The sequence below is a fragment of the Agelaius phoeniceus genome, chromosome 20, assembly GCF_051311805.1.
Source record: "Agelaius phoeniceus isolate bAgePho1 chromosome 20, bAgePho1.hap1, whole genome shotgun sequence".
Classification (NCBI taxonomy): domain Eukaryota; kingdom Metazoa; phylum Chordata; class Aves; order Passeriformes; family Icteridae; genus Agelaius; species Agelaius phoeniceus.
The window spans coordinates 9,795,840-9,817,705 of record NC_135284.1 but is presented as its reverse complement, the minus strand read 5'-3'; the positions used below and the strand labels follow the sequence as shown (position 1 = coordinate 9,817,705).

Genomic DNA, 21,866 nt, shown 5'->3' with positions numbered 1-21,866 from the left:
TGAGCAGCTAGTAAAATTTTAATGCACTCTGTAGTGTGGTCATGTCATACTCAGTTATGGCAAATAATCCCAGATGCCTGCAGAGGTAAAATGGAGCTGTAATGTGCTTGCCTCCTAACCCGAGCTGACAGCAATGATGTACGACTACCATTAGCGGAAAATATCACTTCAACTAACCCATGATCCAGCTCCGCTAAGGGTCACATTATCCAGGAGGAACAAATTACACTCCCAAAGTAAATACAAATTTTCTACACGAAATGGGTACCAAAAAAAAAAAAAAAAAAAAAAAAAAAAGAAAAAGAAAAAGGGAAGGGGAGCGGGGCTGGGGGAGGGGAGAGGCGGGGGGAATGCCCAGGGTCCCTGTGCCGGTGACAAAGTGACCAAGGACGGGACCGGCCCGGAGCGGGCCCAGCTGCAAACACCGCATCCTTCACAGCAAACACGCTGGGCTCGCTTTATTGCCACGCTAACCGCGGGGGCCCGCCGTGTGGCACAGCAAATGAATAAAAAGGAGCCTTATCTTCCCTCCTAATGGGCCTTAAACAGTAAGGAATAGCTCCCGATTGCCGGAGCCTGGCTAGCAGGGAGAGCCTGGGTGATCTTTCACCCCTGGGGCAAGGTGAAGGTGCTGCGTTTTGCAGAGTTAAAAAGACAACACCTGTACAAATATGCAGGGTAAATCGCCCTTGTGGGAAACATCCCAGCTTTGCAGAAATAGTTTTTGGAATAATACTGAGGAATGGTGGCTCTAATCCTACCCTTAGCCAAAATAAATATATGCCAAACAGTAAGACAGCAGTATCCCACGACCTGAAGTAATTGATTGAAATTGGGTTCTCAGCCACTGCTTCCCCTGGTTTGCCAGACGTGGTGGTTGGTAGCCACCATGCAAGGAGTTTGCAGCTCCCTCCTGTGAGCAATGCTTTGCCCTTCCTGGAGCACAGAGGGGCTGAATGGCCTGGCAGCTCCCCAGCCCTCGTGTGCCAGCCCAACCTGGGCCCCAGAACGCAGAGATCTGATCTGGGCAGGCCAAGGATCCCCCCAGCAGCCCCCCAAGAGCTCCCAGATAAAGCCCAGATTGAGCCTCCAGGAACCTCAGGGCCTCCCAACCCACAGGAACCCCCCAGTGGTTCCCTGCTGTTCCCTGACTGGGAGAAACATCAATGTCTCACACAACCTAAGGCCACACACCAATTTCTTTCTTCTCCTTACTAGGCTGGAGTTGATACACTTTACATTTTGAAGTTTTATCTAAAAACCACCCCCAATCTTCCTATATAAACTATATAAATTGTCAATTTTATATGATATAATAATCAATCTTCCTATAAATGATAGTTTCTCACTAGGGGTTGATGAAGGCCTGTCTGGGGTTTTTTTTTTTTTATTATTGTTACAGTTTTATTAGGAGTTCAGTTCCTCCTGTATCTGAAATTCTGTGATAGCTGGAGAATAAGTTAAATGTGACACTACATAAAATAAGAGACTTGAGTAAGTACAATAGGAAGAGATTTACAATCTGAGTGTGTGAAGCTTTGTGATGATGTTTTTTGTTAACACTTAATTTCACTTCTGTGTCTGGACTCACATTTTCCTGAATTAAACCTTCACCTAGCTTCTCCCTTCTGAACTGGGGGAGTTGGGTAGTGCATTTCTCCTGCACTTATGGTTGAGAAGTGTGAGAAAAAGGATGAAAAAAAAACCCAACTCTGATGGCAAGTCCTTCTTTCAATAGCTCAATAAATGCTCAGAGTTCCCTTTATGACTAAAGTTTTTCAGACTAGGAAAATGGTAATTTATTATTTATACTCCAGCAGTGCATAAACACCAAAGGGAAACCCTAGCAGAGTTTTAAACCATAAGAAGAGTAGGGATATTACTGTAGCACTGCAGGGCTGGGGTGGTATAATTGTAGCTGGTTCCCAGCTGTCTCTGTGCCACAGCCCTGGCACCATCCACGGGGATGTTTTCCCCTTGAAGTGCTACCAAACTCTTCCTTCCCTCATTCCTCCCAGAGGCAAGGAAAAATATCCCAAATACAGTTTTGTTTCCAAGCACCCTACTAAAAAAATCTCAGACTGATGCAACTGCTCCCATGAGAGTGGGTTGCACCTGTTTCAAAATGTAATATATATCACATTTGTACATAAGATGGCATAAAGCAATTTCACCACCATTTAATCCATTCATGACAAAGCTTTTGCAGAATGGAGAGAACACAGCTCTGTGCAAAGCAGCTGCCCACCCTGGCATTCTATTTTCCAGCACAGTTAGTGGTGGGGGTTGTTCTGGGTTCTTCCTCCTCCCCTGGAAAGGACAATTTGCTGAGTCCTCCCCATGCCTTGGGGTGAGGAGGACAGGGAGCAGCTCTGCCCAGCTGAGCAGGATGCTCTGTGCTTTCAGCAGAGACATTCCAGCTCTGCAGGGCAGGAGGAAAGGGCTCCTGAAGTTCATGACCAGCAAACTCTGCATTTATCCAGAGCTGTGCACTGAGATTGTTCCAGCAGGCCCTTCCCAAGTTCCTCTTTGGTTTATCAGAGCATTTATTACCATCTAAATCAGTCAAGTTTGCAAAGTTGGGAAGAACTACAAACACACACAAACACATAAACACTTGTTTGTGTGGTTGTTTAACCACCAAACACTGAAATGCAGCCTGTGCAGTAAACTGGGAGACACACATCTGCCAAAATGCTGCTCCAAAATGTCTCTCCAAAGCCCACACACAAAATAATTGGGCAAAAGTGCTGCAGAAACATACAGAAGATGCAGGTGTGAATGCTTTGGTGAAGAATAGCCATCCCCATCCATTTTACCTGAGCATAGCAGAGTCATTTATTGTATTTCCCATACCATACTGGGAAATACCATACACTCTGCTATGGCATGGGAAATACCATAACTTGGTATTTCCCATGCCATAACTTGTATTTCCCATGCCATAACTTGCCATGGCATTCTTTGTACCTGATTTAAAGCAATCAGATGTATCAGCATTATCATTAAAAATAATCTGATTCAAGAAACATCACTCTTCAGCTCTCTTAGTGCTTTTAGCAGCACAGTACTTTTCTCTTCAAAGAAGAAAATTTTCTTTCAAAGAGAACAATAATGAAGCCACACAGTCCCACCAGCACAGGCTCCTTGGCAAGCACAACACCCACTCATCCTAATGCCAATCCCTCCCTTTGGTACCCTCCCCTTGTGAACAGATGTCACCCCAGGCACATTCAGGCACTGGTTTGGCTCTGTCCTCCCTCCCCATCCTGCACCAGGGGCACCAAAGCTGAGCCCAGTTCAGCAGGGACACCTGGGCTGCAGCCAGGAGCAGCCAGACACTGCTGGGCCCTGCAGACCTTGTTCCAGGGGCATTCATAAACTGCTGGGGTGCTCCTGAGATAAACACAGCACTAAGGTACCAATGGGGATGGTTTTTTTAGGCTGCACATCCCATCAAAGTACAACTCTAGCCAGAAGCAGCCCAGCTCTGTGTGCACTGCAAAGCAGCTTCCCTGACCAATGAAGCATTTTCTTAAGAAGTGAAAAATTACCAAGTGCCTCAGATGGAGCCTTTAATTTTAAAATTAAACAGAGAGGTGAGAGGAGATGGTAGGGATGGAGAATGAAACAGGAGCTCATTTCTTACCTCATCTTTAGCACCTGACTTTCCTATCAGAGCTCTCTGTATGTCTTTTCCAAACAAGATTTCCTTTGATTTCTAGAAGACAAACTTTGTGTTTGCACTTATGTTTTTAATATTGTATTAATTACCATGGGTATAATTTATAAGATTGTATCGAGATATCAAAAGCTAATACAGTTGCACTTAAATTTGTCAGCTGTGCAATAGCTTGCCCTAATTTTAGGTTATCAGCTCTGGAGACCTGCTCAAAGAGTAAGACTGACAGACTTTTTAATGGAGAAAATCGGAGCTCCCCTGGGATCCAGACTTTTTTCTCATTCAGTAAGAAATCCCAGTGGCATTTGCTGAAAGGATCCCAGGATGGAAAATGACATCTCTCTAAGAATTAGTGCTTCTCATTCTGATGCAAGTCTTCCAAATATACTCTCCCTCCACAGACATGCCTGCTACCTCTTCAGACTTTTCAGCAACAGGAGGGTGAAATGTCTACTTTGAGTGCTCCAGTCCAGTCCTGTGTGTCAAATTGAAGTGAAGGAGCATGAATCTATATGAATAGACAAATTATCCACCCAAAATATGTCATTTAAAATTGAGATGCTGACACAGCCTTAGCTACAGCACCACTAAGCAGGGGCTGCATCATTGTTTCAATTAAATATCCTTGTTTCTTCTTCAGGAGAAACCTCTGCAGAAACTTCTCCTTTGAGGGCAGGCACAGACAGAAAGTGGCTCCCAATTAAAGGCTGGATTGGAGGCACAGCCATCACCAGCAGAGATCAGATATCAGCTGTGATATCAGGCAGACAGGCACGGATCCAGGGGAGGGAGAAGGAGCAGGCTGAGGCAGTGCCTTTGCCACTGCACCCCTCTCCATCCAGCTGCTCCTCAGGCTCCCAGCTCCTGCTCCTGCCTTCATTCTGCTGCTCTCAGGGGCCCATCCTTCCACCAGTCACCCTTCAGCCCCTCCAGCTGTCACACACCTTTCCTGACACTGATCTGCCATGTTTCATTCCATGGCTCTGGATTCTTCCTGGATTCCAGGTTTGATTTATCCTAGCAGAAATGTGTACCTGTATGCATTATTTCTACCTCTCGTGGATCTCCTATGGAGGATCAGTGGGGGTTTGCCCTGAAAAATCCTACATGAAGCAAAAGTGCTTCCTTTGCATTGTCTGAAGAGTGAGTACAGAATTGCTGTGCAGCAATTAACCCTGCATTCTGTACACAACAAGGTATCAAAATCTGCAAGAGATAGTCCTAAAGGAAAGCAGATCTCCTCTTCCCACAAACATTTCAGGCCAAGCTGTGTCTGCTGGGAGGGACACAGCTCAGAACACACTGGGTGAGGTCCCACCAAGAGCAATTTGTCAATTCACTGCCAGAACAGCTCCACGGCTGGGGGCCAATATCATCATGATATAAGGCACTTGGGTAAAGGATCTTCAAACCTCTAATCCTGCTGAGCACCCCCAGCTCTCCTGGCTGTTATTGCAAACTGGGCATGTTGGGCACCACTGATGAAATGCTCCCTTGGACAGGATCCACCATCCTCCCCTCTCCCACTGCAGTGTGCTCACAGGAACTTTTTGTCCTAAAAATGTTATTTTATTTAAAGCAGGAATTCAAAAATCTTCTGGGTCCTATTGAAAGAGATCTAAAAGATCCTGCCTGTCTGAAGAAAAGAAGTTTCTACTTGTCAGTTAAATAAAGGAATAACGCACAGCCTCCTTTATAGTGTGTACTTTACCTGTCATCCAGCAGCCCATTATCACGTCACGGCAGAGTGCACTTTCCTGCAGGTCACTTTGTTTAAAATGACATGGATAATGCACATGTCAGCGAGCTGACAGTCCCCACCGTCCTTCAGAGATAAAACCCAGCCACCAGTGCCTGTTCTTATCTGGGGTACATGCCTTGCTCTATCATCTAAGTCAGGCAGAACATGATTTCTCCAGAGAGCACTTTTTTCATTTCCTGATTTTAAGAAAATCAAATAAGCACCATTTGTCTTCATCTGAATATGCTTGACCTGCTCAAATGATGATGTCTCGCATTTTATAACAGGCTACATATGCTGAATTCAAATTAACAGCAGAACAAGGCCTTTAGATCTTTGCCTGGGCTGCCAGCACAGCCTGAATAAATATGCCAGGGTGAGCAGTCATCCCTCAGAACTGGGCCTGAGCTGTGGAGCTCAAAGATGCCTCTGGTTCTGACACATTTGAAAAGCACGAAATTTTTAGGGATATTTGGGCCTGCATTTAATCTCATTTCATTATGGGAAAGAGAAAATATTGATCACAGAGATAGAATACACATCTGGATTTTAAATCCTGCCCACACAAGTACTGGGGTATTCTATGTGAGGTACAGGATTGAGTCTCTGCATTGCTCATCCTGAACCAGCATCTCCCCTCCATCCCCAAAAGCTGCCTCTGCCTTTTTATACAGGAGGGCTGCAAGGGAAAAAAAATGAGTGAAACAGGCAGAGGTTCAGCTCCATAAATGCTGCAGTGACAGGAAATTACACTTTTAGTTCTGGGTGCCATAAACATAGAAGCTGAAATTCAGTTTATCATCTTCCTCTGCATAAGGAACATCCTGAAAATGAATAATCACTTCACAGGATGGAATGTAATGGTAATGCATTAAAAATTCATATTGAAAAGTGCAGGTTAATATTCTGTGCAAAAACCCAACAAAACCTCCCCTTTCTGTTGTCACACTGATTAACTCCAGTGATTAGTTCCCTTATGCAAGGAGAATCATTGCATTTCAAAGTAAACAGCAGTTCTTTAACATAGTTAGCAAATTATTAAGAAACATGAGGAAAAAAATCCTCGACTTGGGAAAAGAGCTGAAGGGCAAAGCTTTGGAAGTTATATACAGAATGGTTTGAAAATTTCCTTCCTGTTACAGAAACCCTGTAGAAAACTGATTAAATTCATGGAAGGTGATTTTTCTACTCATTGTTTCCCTCTGGATTTTGCAGCACATTTGCACTTGGCTGGTGGGTGAGCTGCACACCAGCCTGGTCACCTCTCCTCTTCTTGGCCTGCCTTGGAGCTGGTTAACAGAACCACCCATGAAACTCTAACCAGTTCAACATCATTATAGGAACAATATTTTCTGACATTATTTTACCCTCCCCTGAATTCCATTCCCCAATTTATCCAGAGAAAGAGGAGGCAAAAGTGATTACATTATCAAAACATCCCTTCAGGCTCAACATACAAATAAAAATCACAAAATCCAACCTGGAAATAAAGAAATTAGACCAGTTTTTCTGTGGTAATTATTTCAGTTTTTCCAAATAAAGAAGGTTAGTCTGTTCACAAAATAATGGCTAAAAATATTCATCATTATGGATACCAGTTCTTAATTACTATGTAATTTAGTCTTCTAAAACATAGGCAGCATCAGAGACCATTGCTTGACTCTTTCAGCATTCATTTTTTTCCCCTTTCCCACTTAGAAACCCAAAATCATGGAGATAGTGCTCAGCAAGTTCTGTTACTTGACTTAATGTACAGTTTCCAAATGTTATTTCTAAAAAACAGATATATCAACCATAACACTTCAGTTGGAGTTTTCAGGCCCTTGCCTGCAGAGAAGCACAACAGGCACTAACAGTGATTAAATAACTGTTAAGAAGTGCAAATGTGAGGGTTACCAACAGACTCAGTTGCTGCTACAACTTCCAAGGGGAAGTGCAGCCATGGAAAGGGTTGGTGGTGAGACTGGTGTTCATAAACAACCCACACAGACCATGGCATCAATATGCTTCAAGATGAACTGTGTGTCCTCCAAAATATTCATTAGAATTCTCTTTCCTTGGAGGTCTATTCCAAAATTAAATTAGAGACGGAAATTTTCTTTGTATAGAGATGCTTTAGATTAGTCCAAGAAGAAACTCTGAATAAGTAATAGATTAATAGGAATAAGGGAATCCAATAAATTAGTTTTGCTCTCATACTGATTTTCTTTCTTACCTTTTCTTCTTGATCACTGTCGCTGTCACACTGAAACACAAAAAGAGAAAAAGCACAGGTAAGAGAAGCTTGCTACAGCAAAAAGAAGATAAATATTTCTGTGAACAAGATGGGTGATACATTCACAAATGTTGGGCATCACACCTGGCACCTTTAGGAACAAGTTCATTACTGTATGAGAGGAAATTCCCCCCAGTGCTGTTGCAGAGGATGCATTTCAGTGTTTGAATGATGAAAACCTGCCCTGCACACACCAAAGCCCTTTGCAAACCCTCTGCCAGCTCTGCTCAGGGGCACAGGAGCTGATGGTGCAGGGGCACGTTCAGACCCCCAAACTGGATCAGGGAAGAACAAAATCAGTCTCAGAGGGCTGGGCTGGTGTGTTTTCTTTGAGGAGCAGTGCTCCTCATGCTGCCTGCAGTCCAGCAGCTGCAGGGGCTCCTTGGAGATGCTCAGGTGTGCCCAGCACTCAGAGGAGCCTTTGCAAGGCTCCAGGAACACAAGGAAAGGTCACCCTGGGCCTTTGCTTTTGGCTGCTGAAGTGAAGATTCCAGAGATCACAGGGAAGCAGGAATGTGCCACAGCCACTGCCTCCCCCAGGTTTGCTGGGAGCAGCCCAGAGAACATCCCAATTTTACAAAATGCTGACTGGTAACTCTAGAGAATCTTGATATTTATCCAGTGCCATTGCTCAGTTCTTAAATAAGTTTTACTATTGTAGGAATAGAGCAGAACTAGACCTCCAAAATTTCTGAAAGACAAGCATAAAACCCAAACCACATTTGGATTTGCTGGAAGTACAAAAGCTGTGTTGGAAACAGGACTGTGGGAACCCTGGAACTCACAGGTTTGAATTCTGGGTACCTGCAGCTCCTTCTGTGGTTTTGTTTTGTTTCTATCTACAGCTGGAGGTTCTGCATCACTCAAGACTGAGCCATGCAGATCTCATGGCAAACATTTCCAAGGAAAACATCACCAAACAGGAGACCCAGGCTTTCCTACCCAAGGACCGGCAGACTGTCAGGCTCAGTTAAGCTCTTTATGTACTTAGATTTTTATGTATTTATATCTGTATGTACTTATGTCTTTATGTATTTATATCTTTATGTGTTTATATCATCTTTGAGTATTTTTGTAAGACAACCAAATTGCTTTGAAATTAGTTCTATTTTGTGAATTCCAAAGGTTAACTATACAGTGGGATGTGAACAGACAGAGCCAAATACTCCCACAAATACACATACTTGATTTGCACAAATCAACTCATCTTCTGTCTGTTGTTTAATTATAACTTTTCTGTTTCACTGGCTTTTCCCTTGTCTTCATCAGTACAGGGGGTGAAAAGGTGACTTCCCTACATCACTGAGCTATGTACTAACAAATTACAGCTAAGAACTATTTCTAGGTATTTTTAAACTTATTTTAAATGAAGGAAAGATGAGATAAAATTACAATCTTCTTGCAGCTGATTTCAAATAGAAAAGGAAGTGAAATTTATTTAATAACTGAAGTGATTTATATAGCACTAGTTGCACCTATTTAATACCAGAGTATTTACTCTGGTAACAAACAAATGAGAAGAAACATGAAGACAGGGGGCAATTTTAGCTTTAATTTTGAATACCTCACACAATGTTTGAATTAATGAAGAGTCCTCTTAACTGACAAAAGGAAAGCATTCCTAGGACAGCATGGCACTGATATAAAATACTCCTACCTTACCCCCTAAATACAATGCATTCTGGCTTCATCAGGACTGCCTGTAGGAGATTTTGGTATGAAGGTGAGTAAGGCCCTGCATTTACACAAAAAGCAAACTTGCTCATGGATTGTAATCCATGAAAAGCAGGACACAGAATCAGAGAACCTCCTGAGCTGGAAGGGACCATGAGGATCATCCAGTCCAGCTCCTGGCCCTGCACAGGACATCCCCGAGAGTCACAGAGCATGTCACAAGCATGAATGTCACACAGATTTTCCATTTACTATTTCTGCTTCACAGCTATGGAAAAATTCAGCTTTTGGGCTCTGTCACCTTCTCCCCCTGGATGGTCAGAGCCAGGAGCTCCCTCACCAGGAGCTCCCCAGGGTCAATTATCACACCTCCTATGTGTTTGAAACCAAGGAGCAAAGGGGCATTTGCTCCTTTGTTTGTGTCTCTGCCCACCCTCCAGGCAAACTCCAAGTCTAGATCAGACTGAATGCAAAAGTGAGAATAAAGGGGGCAAAAGGGATGTCTAAGCAGGGCAGTTCCCTTGGAGCAGCAGGGTTCAGAGGGTTTCAAGGTGCCACCAGTCCTGGGGCCAGGCACAGGAGCAGTGTCCTGTGACCCAGCTGTGCTCAGAGCACTCTGCAGCCTCTCCCTTAGACCAGGTTTGGCCTGATTTAAAGAATCTCTGCTGTAGTTTTTACTGACTCATAAGCTTGGAAAAGCTCAGGGTTTTTGTGTTCCCTTCAGCGTGGAGGTGCCTGGGGAGGAGAGAACTTGCCAGCCCTGACATCTGAATTTGCCAAGAGAACAGCTCCCCACACCCGAGTGAATCTGCAGAGAGCTGTCAGTGGGAGGCCATTTCCAGCAAAGTGTTAAACTCCATCCCTCCTGCTCTCCCACAGTCCAGTTCTAATTTCAAGGTCTGCTTAATTCCACATCAAATAATTACTGCAGTACCCAGCAGCACCTTGTCTCCAGAGCTCAGCATATGGCGAAGGACCGAGCCCTACTGGTGCCCATGATGGAAGAGAGCTGTGCCAAGCCCATTAAAGCTGCTCCTGCTCCCTCCCAGCGTGCCCAGGAGTGACAGCTCTGTGCCTGGGCCAGCTGGGGTGCCTGCCAACACTGCCTGTGCTGCACATGGCACTGGGAGCAAACACTGCCATCCCTGCTCCTGAATTCCCACACTGACCCCAGGACTTTGCTGGAGCGCACCATCCAATTTACAGCTCCAGCCTCCAGAGCCCTCTGTGCCAGCCTCTGGCAGAGAGGGATGATGGTCAAAGCCCTCCAGTTCATCAATTATGCAAAGGCAATAAATGCACTCAGCAAACAGCTCCCTGCCTTTGGCCAGCCTGGCTCTGGGGCAGCTCTGCCCTCTCACACAGGGTTGGGCACCAGGGCAGATCCCATGGCCAGCACTGCTGTCCTGGGCCAATGCAGCATTCTGGGGAGCAGCTGGATGGGAGGAAAAAGGGAAGGAGAGGATGAGAGGGCTCTGAGCACTGCTCTGGGGCTGTGTATCTGTGCAGCACCTCTGTGTGTGTGTGTGTGTGTGCAGGACACACTCTGCACTGGCACAGTCAGCACTCCCAGCATCAGACAGTTTGTGTGCAGGGGTAATGCCAAAAAGGGAGAGGAAAGATGTTTGATACTCAGGCTGGAAACAGAGCTGGAGCAAGTGCACCTGTCCCCATGGCTGAGGGTCAGCCCAGGCACTGTGCTCACACACAGCCACCCGTGCTCTGATGGGCTCATTTACATTTCTGGATGCAAGTTCTCCCCAGAGCTGCTGAAGCACGAGGTGTTTCCATCTCCTGCAGCCTCACTGTTCCCCACAGCTGAAGAAGGAATTTTGGGAACCGAAGCTGACAGCCGTGAAGTTGATTATTCAGAATTACTGGTCAATTTGAAGGCTGGAGTCTGCACTGCTCGCTCAATTCCTCAATTCCTCCAGCATTTCCCTACCTCCCAGGGCCACAGGAAGAAGTAAAATGATTTAAGTGCTTTGTGGTTCTCAGAGCACCAGACTGTTTTGGAATTGAAGCAATGGAAATACTTTGCACTGGCCCCTGCTTTGGGCAGTGTTTCAGTATTCCATGGCTATTACAAAAAGCTCCTTTTTCAGTGCTCTCCCATGTCTTTTTGAGGAAACCATGGCTCTGTGCACAGGCTGCCTTGGAATATTCTGCAAATAAGTGGGAATCCAAAATATCATTCAGAGATAGCATGACCTGATTTTTGGATAACTGCCACTAGCTTCACTGGAAGCTGAGGGTGATAATGTGACAAATCAGGACAAGGAGGCTGCAGACACATTTTACACCTGAACAAACAGAGGCTTCTTGCTCTGATTCACAGGCTCAAGGCACTTACTGTCTCCACTCTGAACACAAGTTGTGACTGATTACAGCCCCCCCAGGCCAGGCTTGAGATGAGCCCAGAGCCAAATTGCCTAATTTGCCCTACACCACCCCCTGGCCAGCCCTCAGCTCATTCTGGGCACAGAAGTGAAGCCCAGATGGGCAGAGCTGCTGAGCACCCACAGCCCCCTGGACGGCCAAATTTTCACATGCACGTGGTCCCAAATGCTGTGAGAGCTTCTCAGACCACAGCCTGACAGGCTCCTCAGTGGAGGAGTCTGAAAATTGGCTATTTTGTGCTTCTCCAAGTCTTCTACTGGCCAGAAGGGACTCAGTGGTTTTCCCAAAGGACCTATGGGAGTACCAACAAAATTCAATGCAAGTAAAGCTCACTTAAAATTATCTTCATTGATAAAAATCTTGCAGGACATATGGAAATGCTAAGGGTGCTCTTAATTTCTATATAATTGGGGTAATAATGAGAGCAGACTGACTGTGATTTGCACAAAGTGGCCATAGTTATCACTGAAACTGTTCCAATCCCTTAAATAACCAAAGCCACCAGCCATCACATCACCTGACACACACACACACATGCCAAGTGTTCAAGCTTCCTTTTGCAGTATTTCTGCAACTCCCTGCTCCAGAAATGCTAATCACAGTCAGTGACCCAAAAACTTGCATGTTCATATATGTGATGCAGTCAAAATTCAAATAATTACCCCTAAAATCAAGCCCAGGTGAGGAAGAAGACACATAAAGGCAAAAGATCTCTGTACCAACAAACCAGAAAGTTCTTTTTTCTGCTCTAGCCTGAGCCTCTGAAGCCCTGCAGTCAGTCTGGGCTGCAGCAGATGCATTCCCTGCAATACTGGGGTCTGCACACACAGACCTGCAGTGGGAAGTGGGAAAAGAACTTTCCAATTCCCAGCTGAGGGATAATTGCTGCTGTGTTTTTTAGAAGAAAAGGGAAACTGGAGATCAGGTTAAAGATTAGCTGCACCTCCCCAGCCCTCTGGCCCAGGTGGAGAGAGTTAAAATGCACAGCACATTTCCCAGAGCACCCGTGGAATGAGCCTGATCCCAAAGCCACGTTTCAAAAATCAGACACCCTATGTGGTGACAGCTCTAATTTGAGCCCATTTTAATAACTTGAGAGAGCCTGGTCCAAATCAAGCTGAGTAAAGGTCTGAGCCCCCTCACCAGCTCATTCAGGCTGAAGCAACACCATGGATTTCTCTGTACTTTGCTGATTGAACACATTCTTGTGCAAAAAGTGGCAATCATTGAATATCTCATGTACAATGACATTGAGGAGGGCATTGTTCTCTATTCTGCTCAATGGACTTTGCTGGAACAGCTATTTCATATCTTGGAGCCATTTATCATTGCCACCAAAGGAGTCAGAGCTGCTGCAACGCCAGCTCTGAACAAAGTGATTCTACTCATCTGTCTGCTGAAAAGAAATCTGAAGAAAATGAGGGAAAACCCAGACCTCAGCCTGTTCACACTGACATTTACAATATTCTTGTCCATCTCTCACCAATGACAAACTGGCAGCCCTGGAAAGGGCAAAGATGGTATTTTAGCTATACAATTAGACCTTTGCTTCCAAGAAAAAAGGAGAAAAAAACATCTCCTAGATGAAAGGAGACCCAGACAGGGAATAAATGGGCAATTTTCTAATTGATGAAATGGAGACCGGCAGAGCCACAAAGAAACTAAGAGCAAGAATTTCACTTTTTTCCTTCCTATCTGTGACTTTGCTGCAAGAAGCATTCAGCATGGAGCTCCCTGCCAAGGAATCTTATCTATATATATATATATATATATATTTATATATATATAGCATCTCACAAATTGGTTAACATCACAGTCTGCTTAGCAATTCCTCACCATTATCCACTGTGATTCACTGCAACGAATGGCTCTGAAACAGAGATGGTCTGAGAAGTTTAAGGTCTGCTTTCTTAAAAGCTAAAATTATGGATTATTCACCAAAAAATCCCATTTTACACAAATTACTGAAGTCTGGACAAAAGATTGCAATGTTGACCTTTAATCTGAATTCCATTTTATCCAAACTACTTCACTTCAGCTGAAATGTATCAGTCTTGGACATTTGAAGTTATCTTGGGCCCCTTACAAGAGAAATATTCAGAACTTAGAATGTTTTTCAGCTGCAATTCTTTTAATTCCTCCCCCCCCAGGATGTTTATGATTGTTTCATATTATAAAATGACACAATTAGTAGTTCCTTTTAGCTCTACCTTCAGCAAAACAATGGTTTGATTAGAAAGAATGACATGTTGAGTATTAGAATGAAAACTCTGGATTATATTGCTGTCCAGGATAAGGATGATCCACCTTACATTTCTCTAGGACATGGATTTATCCTTCTAATGGTGGGAAGCCCAAATATTCCTGGTGGGCCACAGGAAGTTGTTGTAAAGCCAAGGGGGGATTTCCTGGCAGACAAGTCCTGTTCTGAGCTTTGGTTCTGCTGTGTTGCCCCCTGTATCTGCAGGGATTTCCCCTGCAGGGGCAGGCTGGGAGCTGTGGCACTGGGAGGCACTGGGAGGTACTGGGAGGCTGCTGGGCGCTGCTGGGGAGGTGACACAGGAGCTGCTGGGGGCTGCCACCCCCTGTCCTGCCAGGCTGCCCCAGCTCCGTGTCACCCCAGGGACACATGGAACCAGCCCTGGAAGAAACAAATTTTCTTTTGTTATTTGGAAAGGGAGCTGGGGCTGGAGGTTACTGCACCTTCTGTGGCCCAGATGCCACAGATCCAGCAGCTTCCTCATGGTGGCACTGCCCAGGTGTCACTGCTGTCATGGTGTCACTGCTGTCATGGTGTCACTGCCCAGTGACCCCACACCTGCCCAAGCCCAGGGCACGATGATGCTCCCACCAGGGCCAGGGAGGATTAAATGTAATTTCCAGATGGAAAATAACAGTGCCATGTATTCCTCAGCTCAGTGTGATGGTGTTCACAGGGGTCCCAGGATGAGGGAAGAGACAAGGATCTGACTCCATGTTTCACAAGGCTGATTTATTATTTTATAATATATATTATACTAAAATCATACTAAAAGAAAAGAAGAAAGGATTTCATCAGAAGGCTGGCTAAGAATAGAAAAAGAAGAAATGATAACAAAAGCTTGTGTCTTGCACAGACAGTCCGAGCCAGCTGACTGTGATTGGCCATTAATTAGAAACAACCCCATGAGCCCAATCCCAGATGCACCTGTTGCATTCCACAGCAGCAGATAACCATTGGTTACATTTTGTTCCTGAGGCCTCTCAGCTTCTCAGGAGAAAAAATCCTAAGGAAAGGATTTTTCATAAAATGTGTCTGTGACAGCTCAGCACCCTCAGAAAGTGCCCAGCACCAGTCAGGCACCCAAATCCCACCAGACCTGGCAGCAGGCACTGCCAGCCACACACACACAGAGGAATCCTGATCTCAGGGAGTCATTCTCTGTTGTAACTGAAGGGTGAAGTCTCTGCCTCAGCTCCTGAGGGCTCCATAAGGAGAAATGCCTCCATGCTCTCCCCTGGGGCTTGGGATGCACATTTGCTGCCTCCTTACCTGCCTTGCTGGCTGCAGGCAACTTGCAGCTGTCATGTTATTTTTAGCAGCCTCTCAAACTGATGGCAATTTGCAGTTTGTAATGTCATGTTTAGCATCCTCTCAACTCACAAGTAGTTTTTCAAGGTTCAAAAAAAATAAATAATAGTAAATAATAATAAAAACGTGCATTTGTACTGATGGACTAAGTCGATAGGAAAGGTTTAAACTAATCAGTGGTTAATGAAGTCAGTGCCTAATACTGCATTAGTGGGTGTTATCTGTATAAGAAAAGATTCTTATTTTTCAGAACTCCTGGTCTTAGCTCATGAGTCCTGTTTGGAATTTGAGTCTTCCAGGTACTTACAGGCTAATGAAATAAAAACACCTTGATTGACAAGAAGCAAAGCATGTTACGGGTTAAAATAATACAAGAATCTATTTTTTACACTGTGTTGTGATCCATAAAAATCACCCTGAGCCTTTCCTCTTTCTTCTCTGCCTGTGAAGCCAATTGCTTTGATTGCAGTGATATGAGCTTACTGAAATGACTTGCCCTTGCTTGTGAAGCAAATGGAACATGCTAATAGAACTTATCGCATTACCGGATGCAAAAGTGCCATAGCTCATTACTTTAAGATAAAAGGATATCATTGCAGACGGGAAGCAGAATTGACTTTCTGAGGCCCGACTTGATGATGATTTAATCAACTGCTCTCTTTCACTTCTCATCTCTGCGCCTGTCGGTTTCCCAGGTGCTGTTAAATGAGACACTCAGAAAGTGAGCGCAGGGAAAGAAATTGCTGTCATTACTTTTCAAGAAAGGAGGTATGCAAATTTTCGACAGAAAGATTGCGTTCATAATGGGCCTGGTAAAATACAAGGATCATGCTTGACAGGTGAGGGCAAGTCATTTGTACGTCCTTAAAGTGAAGCAACCATCCTCATTTAGAAATTGTGCTCGATAAGAGAAGCTACAAATGAAACCCAAGCGATGGCTGAGAGCAGCCAGCAAATCTTTGAAGGCTTTGCTGCTGCAGCTCTGCCTTCAGCAGGTGCCTGGCGTGCCTTCACACATGGCTCTTCCCAACTGCCAGATGGCCAAAGTTTGACCTCAGTATCTCACAGAGATTCCTCTTAAATGTTTTTTCTTACTGTCAGCATTATATTCACAGTCTGGGGTCTGAGAGTCTCTTCCTTTCTTCACCGCTGCCAGAAATAGAAATTACAACGAGAAAAAAACCCAACCGGCGAAGTGAGGGTTGAGTTAACTTTGAGAACAGAATCAAGAGGTTGGAGGCAACAACTTGTTTTCTTCTGCATGCATGACAGATCTTGGATGGTCTGGAGCTTACACTTCATAGAGCCAAGTGAAAAAGAATAACCCATGGAAAGGGTTGTGGCAGGAAGCAAAGAGGATGCAAAGATGCCTCTCCAGGGCCCAGAAGGAACCTGGGGTCCTGTGTGATTGCAGCAAGAAAGGAAAGGGTTAAGAAAGCAACTGGATGCTCTATTGATCTGATGGAGAAGGTCTGATATTCCAAAATTGGAAGTTAAAAAAGCACAATAATTGAGATGATGAATTATGCACAGGCTAAAAACACTCTAAAGATCTTGGATGGCTATTGAGCTGTTGGGATCATTTTATAATGGGGAAATGAGAACTACCAAGCTTTTATTGGTGTCAATCAGGTTTTCTATCAGAGATTGATAGTCAGCCACATCAAACAGGTTCCTCAGGGACACTCTAAGCAATGGATACAGCAGTTTGTCATAAAATGTTGACATTTTGTCTCAGATAACAGCATAGGACTTAAATAGAATTAATGTCATGAATATTTAGAATTAAACAAAAAACAGCTGGGAAATACTGCCTCAAAGGAAGCTGGGTACAACAGAAAATGATTGAAATAAGAACAGTCACTATATTAATGCCAAGATAGGTGCATTTTAAGAATTTCTATTTTTTTTCTCAAGAGCACAGTTCATTGCTCCCATGCTTGTTTATGGAACAACTATCAGATATGTTATTTGCCCTTTTCCCTGTGTGTCAGGTCCTTAACTCTCCACATCCACCTAAGTGGGAGTGATCCAGCAATACCCTTTGGATCTGACTCACCTCTCACCAGAAATCCTGCACTGTGGGTTGAAAAGCAAGATGATGGAGGAAAGATAGCCCTGGGCTAGGACTCAGGAGATCCACCTCTGTCACTGGCTATCAGGATCACCTCAGGCAAGTCACTTACCCCCTTCTGCTGTCAACCCTCTACTTCTCATCTCTCTGGGCCATTAAATGGTACATTCCCTAGGATTTGCTTACTTTCACTGTATGTGTTTATAAAGTGTGCAGGAAAAGAAGGCATTTTTCTTAGAGAATGTTGGTCTCAGTAAATAGAAGAAATAAAAAAGAAGAAAAAAGCATTAAGACCTGGATCAGGCCCTAGACACACCATGCCTATTTTCAGTATAGATCTCATCTTCCACCAACTAAAGTGCATGACCTCTGGAAAATTATATCATTCCAACTGAAAATTATTTTTATTTTCACTTAGAGCAATGAGCACAGAGCAGCAGCAATCCAGCACAGGCAGCACTGCTCAGGGGCTGCTCTCTTGTGCAGGCTGCAGCAACTCTGAGCACAACATGGCTACTGAAACCCACACAAAGAGAGATTCCACTGATTCCTAGGATAAAATAGATGTAGAAATCATATCAGAAACAAAACATAAATAATAAAAATCCATCTTTTCTCTTCTTTCCCCACCAAGACCTCTTTAGCTTTTGAGTTCTGTGTCTTCACGGTAGCCTAAATAAGTTAAACTGAATTGTATAAATAATAATGGTAATAATAATTCCCCAAACAACCCAAAACAATTGATCCTTAGGGATAAGACCTTAACAGCTGAGCTATAAACCTCTGAACATTGGATTTTAATGGATACTAAAAACCCCTTAACAAAGCCCAATAAATATAACCTGAAACAAAATGATTTGTGTTCTAAGCTGTTTGCAAACTCCCATAAATGTTCCTCATTGTCATAACACCAGAAAAATAGCTCAGCCTGTGTACTCAGCCTTGCAAACTGGCTTCTGTGCTGTGCTTTCATTCCCTTTTCCACTCTCTGCTTTATAATTCATCACTTGCACAGTTGTTATGCATTATTATTACTGTTATTATTTATTGCTGCCTTTATCATTTTTGTACAATTGATAAATTGTCTGTGCTAGACCTGAGGGAAGAGAAGGATTATTCTAAATGTAGAGCAAGTAAATATAAATTGTAAGGACAATGGCACACTTTGGCCTTGCTGGCTCAACTTTCCTTTTTGACACACATGATTCTATAATTTGGAATCTGTGATCTCTTATTACGAAATGAAAGCATTATTTTTTTCCCCAGAATGCAGCAGCTATAAGAATTGAATTTAAAACAGGAGCTGTATTTCTCTTTTTAGAGGTAGGAATATGATTTATCAGTTGAACTCTGCCATTTTTTTTGTTCAAGGAGTGGCTGAGAATAAGAATACTCATTGCTGCCTGCCTGAACAGAAGAGCTGGGGCTGCCCCTGGATCCCTGGCAGTGCCCAAGGCCAGGCTGGACATTGGGAGCAGCCTGGGACAGTGGGAGGTGTCCCTGCCATGGCAGGGGTGGCTCTGGATGGGCTTTAAGGTCCCTTCCACCCCAAACCCTTCTGGGATTCTTTGGCAGCTGGGGGTGTTGTCCAGCACAGCACCCAGCACTGCAGCCTTTACCAACAAGCAGTGGCAGCAGGGATCCCTTGGGGTGTCCCAGCAGGACAGGAAGGGGAACTTCTCATTTCCTGCACCTCTCTGTCCTTGAGCACCTCCTGCACTCAGCCCCAGAGCCCTGTGAGCCCCCTGTGCTCTGAGCCAGAGCTGCTGCTGCTCCCAGGCTGGTTCTGCACCTCTGCAGTGCCCCCACTCTGGGGCTCACAGTGCTCATGGCCACACAGCACACAGGTGGGAGGGTCACAGAATATCCTGAGCTGCAAGGGACCCCCAGGGATCACCCAGTGCAGCCCTGGCCCTGCACAGACACCCCAACAATCCCAACCTGGGCATCCCTGGAGCTCCTGGAGCTCTGGCAGCCTCAGGGCTGTGCCCATTCCCTGGGCAGTGCCAGCACCCTCTGGGGGAAGAACCTTTCCTGAAATCCAACATAAACCTGCCCTGGCCCAGCTCCAGCTGTTCCCTGAGTCCTGTCCCTGCTCACAGGAAGCAGACTGGAGCTGATCCTCTGCTGTCCCTCAGCTTCAGGTAAGACCCAAAGATCTATTTTAAGAGGCATCCTCCTGTACAAATATCCACTGGGGAATGCCAGGTCCTCAGTTTACCACCAATGCTCTCCTAGCACAGATAGAAGAAAAATGCTTGGGGTTTGGTTGGGCTTTTTCTTCCCCACTGCTGCATTAACCTACCCCCAGACTATGTGGTAAAAACTCCTATATCAAAAATATTATCACAGGCTCCATGACTGTTATCAGCAGTGGCAAATTACCTGTCACAGCCAAGGCAAGGGATTGCTTTGAACAGCTGGCTTTTAGCTCAGTGCTCAAAAAGTTATTCCTGTCCATGAGGGTGGTGGAAAATGCAGGAGTTTTGCCAGCAGCAGCTGTGCAGGGCTGTGGCCAATGCAGCATTACTGACACTGCCCACGTGCTCCCTTTCCAGCTGCAATGAGACTTCTCACTGTCAGGAATTATCTCCTCCAAAGGTGAGCCCCACAGCAGGGCCAGGGACATCCTGAATGTCAAACACAGGACTTCCCACTGAACTCTGCCAAGAAAGAAGGGACACACCAAAGCAGGAGGGAATGCAAAACAACTCCCTCTGGAATATGAGGATCCACAGGATGCCTGGAAGGAGCAGGAGCTTCAGATCTTCAATCTTTGTGGTCACCACTACCTCACAGACAAAAATGTACACTGAATTTCTGGCTGGATGATCCCAGCAAAGCACCTGCATCTTGTACAGAAAGGAATTTTAAACACTCAACCTGTGCTCTGCAGTTTTGAGATGGATTAGGTAGGGCAAGGAAATTCATTGCTTTCTCCAGAGATATTCTCTGTGAATACAGAGCCTTGGAATTTCACAAGGGATGTTTTGGAGAGGTAGAGGCTCCTTCTACTTTATAGACTGTAGATACCAAAAGATTGGAAGTTCCATTCTCATCTCGTTTGAAAATTTAGTAACAGGGAGGCTCTGAGATTTCAAACATGTTCTCCCCACAAAAACTCTGTAGGCTTTATCTTCAGTCTAAAAAGCAAGTGAATAACAAGATGCAATGGGGAAAACCCAGATGAAACCAACCTAGACTGGTGCATATTTTAAAAATGGGGAATAATTTAATATTCTTCACTTAAAAATGGGGCAGATTTTCCCTAACTGAAAAAAAAATTAATAAAAAATTAAAACCTTGCCTAAATGTTGTGCCCGCATTCAGTCAGAGTTACTGTACTCCAGGCAGTACAATTAATTAGTGAGATCATATGGCCTGTTCTAGACAGGAGGTCACAGCAGATCACACCCTCATTGCCTTAAATGCTGTGAATTTATAAATCCCTAAACATCCACATCCTTCCAGTCCTACATCCACAGCCAGCTCCTTAATGCTTCCATCTCCTATGATCCAGCAATTCAGGCCAGTTCCATTCAGAGACAACAGCTCTCAAGGTTGGAGTAATCCTGGAGGGCTGGGAGTGCCTGAGCTCTCTCCATGCTGGGACAATCCTGGAGGGCTGAGTGACCTCTGAGCTCTCTCCATGCTGGGACAATCCTGAAGGGCTGGGAGTGACCTCTGAGCTCTCTCCATGCTGGGACAATCCTGGAGGGCTGGGAGTGACCTCTGAGCTCTCTCCATGTTGGGACAACCCTGAAGGGCTGGGAGTGACTGAGCTCTCTCCATGCTGGGACAATCCTGAAGGGCTGGGAGTGACCTCTGAGCTCTCTCCATGCTGGGACAATCCTGAAGGGCTGGGAGTGACCTCTGAGCTCTCTCCATGCTGGGACAATCCTGAAGGGCTGGGAGTGACCTCTGAGCTCTCTCCATGCTGGGACAATCCTGGAGGGCTGGGAGTGACCTCTGAGCTCTCTCCATGTTGGGACAATCCTGAAGGGCTGGGAGTGACCTCTGAGTTCTCTCCATGCTGGGACAATCCTGGAGGGCTGGGAGTGACCTCTGAGCTCTCTCCATGCTGGGACAATCCTGGAGGGCTGAGTGACCTCTGAGCTCTCTCCATGCTGGGACAATCCTGAAGGGCTGGGAGTGACCTCTGAGCTCTCTCCATGCTGGGACAATCCTGGAGGGCTGGGAGTGACCTCTCAGCTTATTCTGGAGCCAGGAGGTTTTCCCATTTCCCAGGAACAGTAGATCCTGCCAGCTTTTACAGTGTTGGTGTTGCTGTGTATGTTGAGCTTTATTCATGTTCACAGGATTCAGTTTTATCATGCTGCAGGAATAGCACTTCTTCAAGACTCATTTCAGCTTTGCTATTAAGCTCGACTACCTCTTTTGAGTAATCAATAAAAAGTCTGCTACAAGAGGACACTGTGATTTACAAAT

General features: G+C 45.0%; 1 protein-coding gene across 7 annotated transcripts in view; it reads right to left on the bottom strand.

Moving 5' to 3' along the window:
* The window catches only part of AUTS2 (activator of transcription and developmental regulator AUTS2), an 807,993-nt gene that overhangs the window by 232,509 nt on the left and 553,618 nt on the right, over positions 1-21,866 (bottom strand). For all 7 annotated transcript variants that reach the window (XM_077188843.1, XM_077188841.1, XM_077188846.1 and 4 more), the window contains one exon: positions 7,639-7,668. In XM_077188843.1, the coding sequence (XP_077044958.1) occupies positions 7,639-7,668 (30 nt within the window). The remainder of the gene's footprint in view (positions 1-7,638; positions 7,669-21,866) is intronic.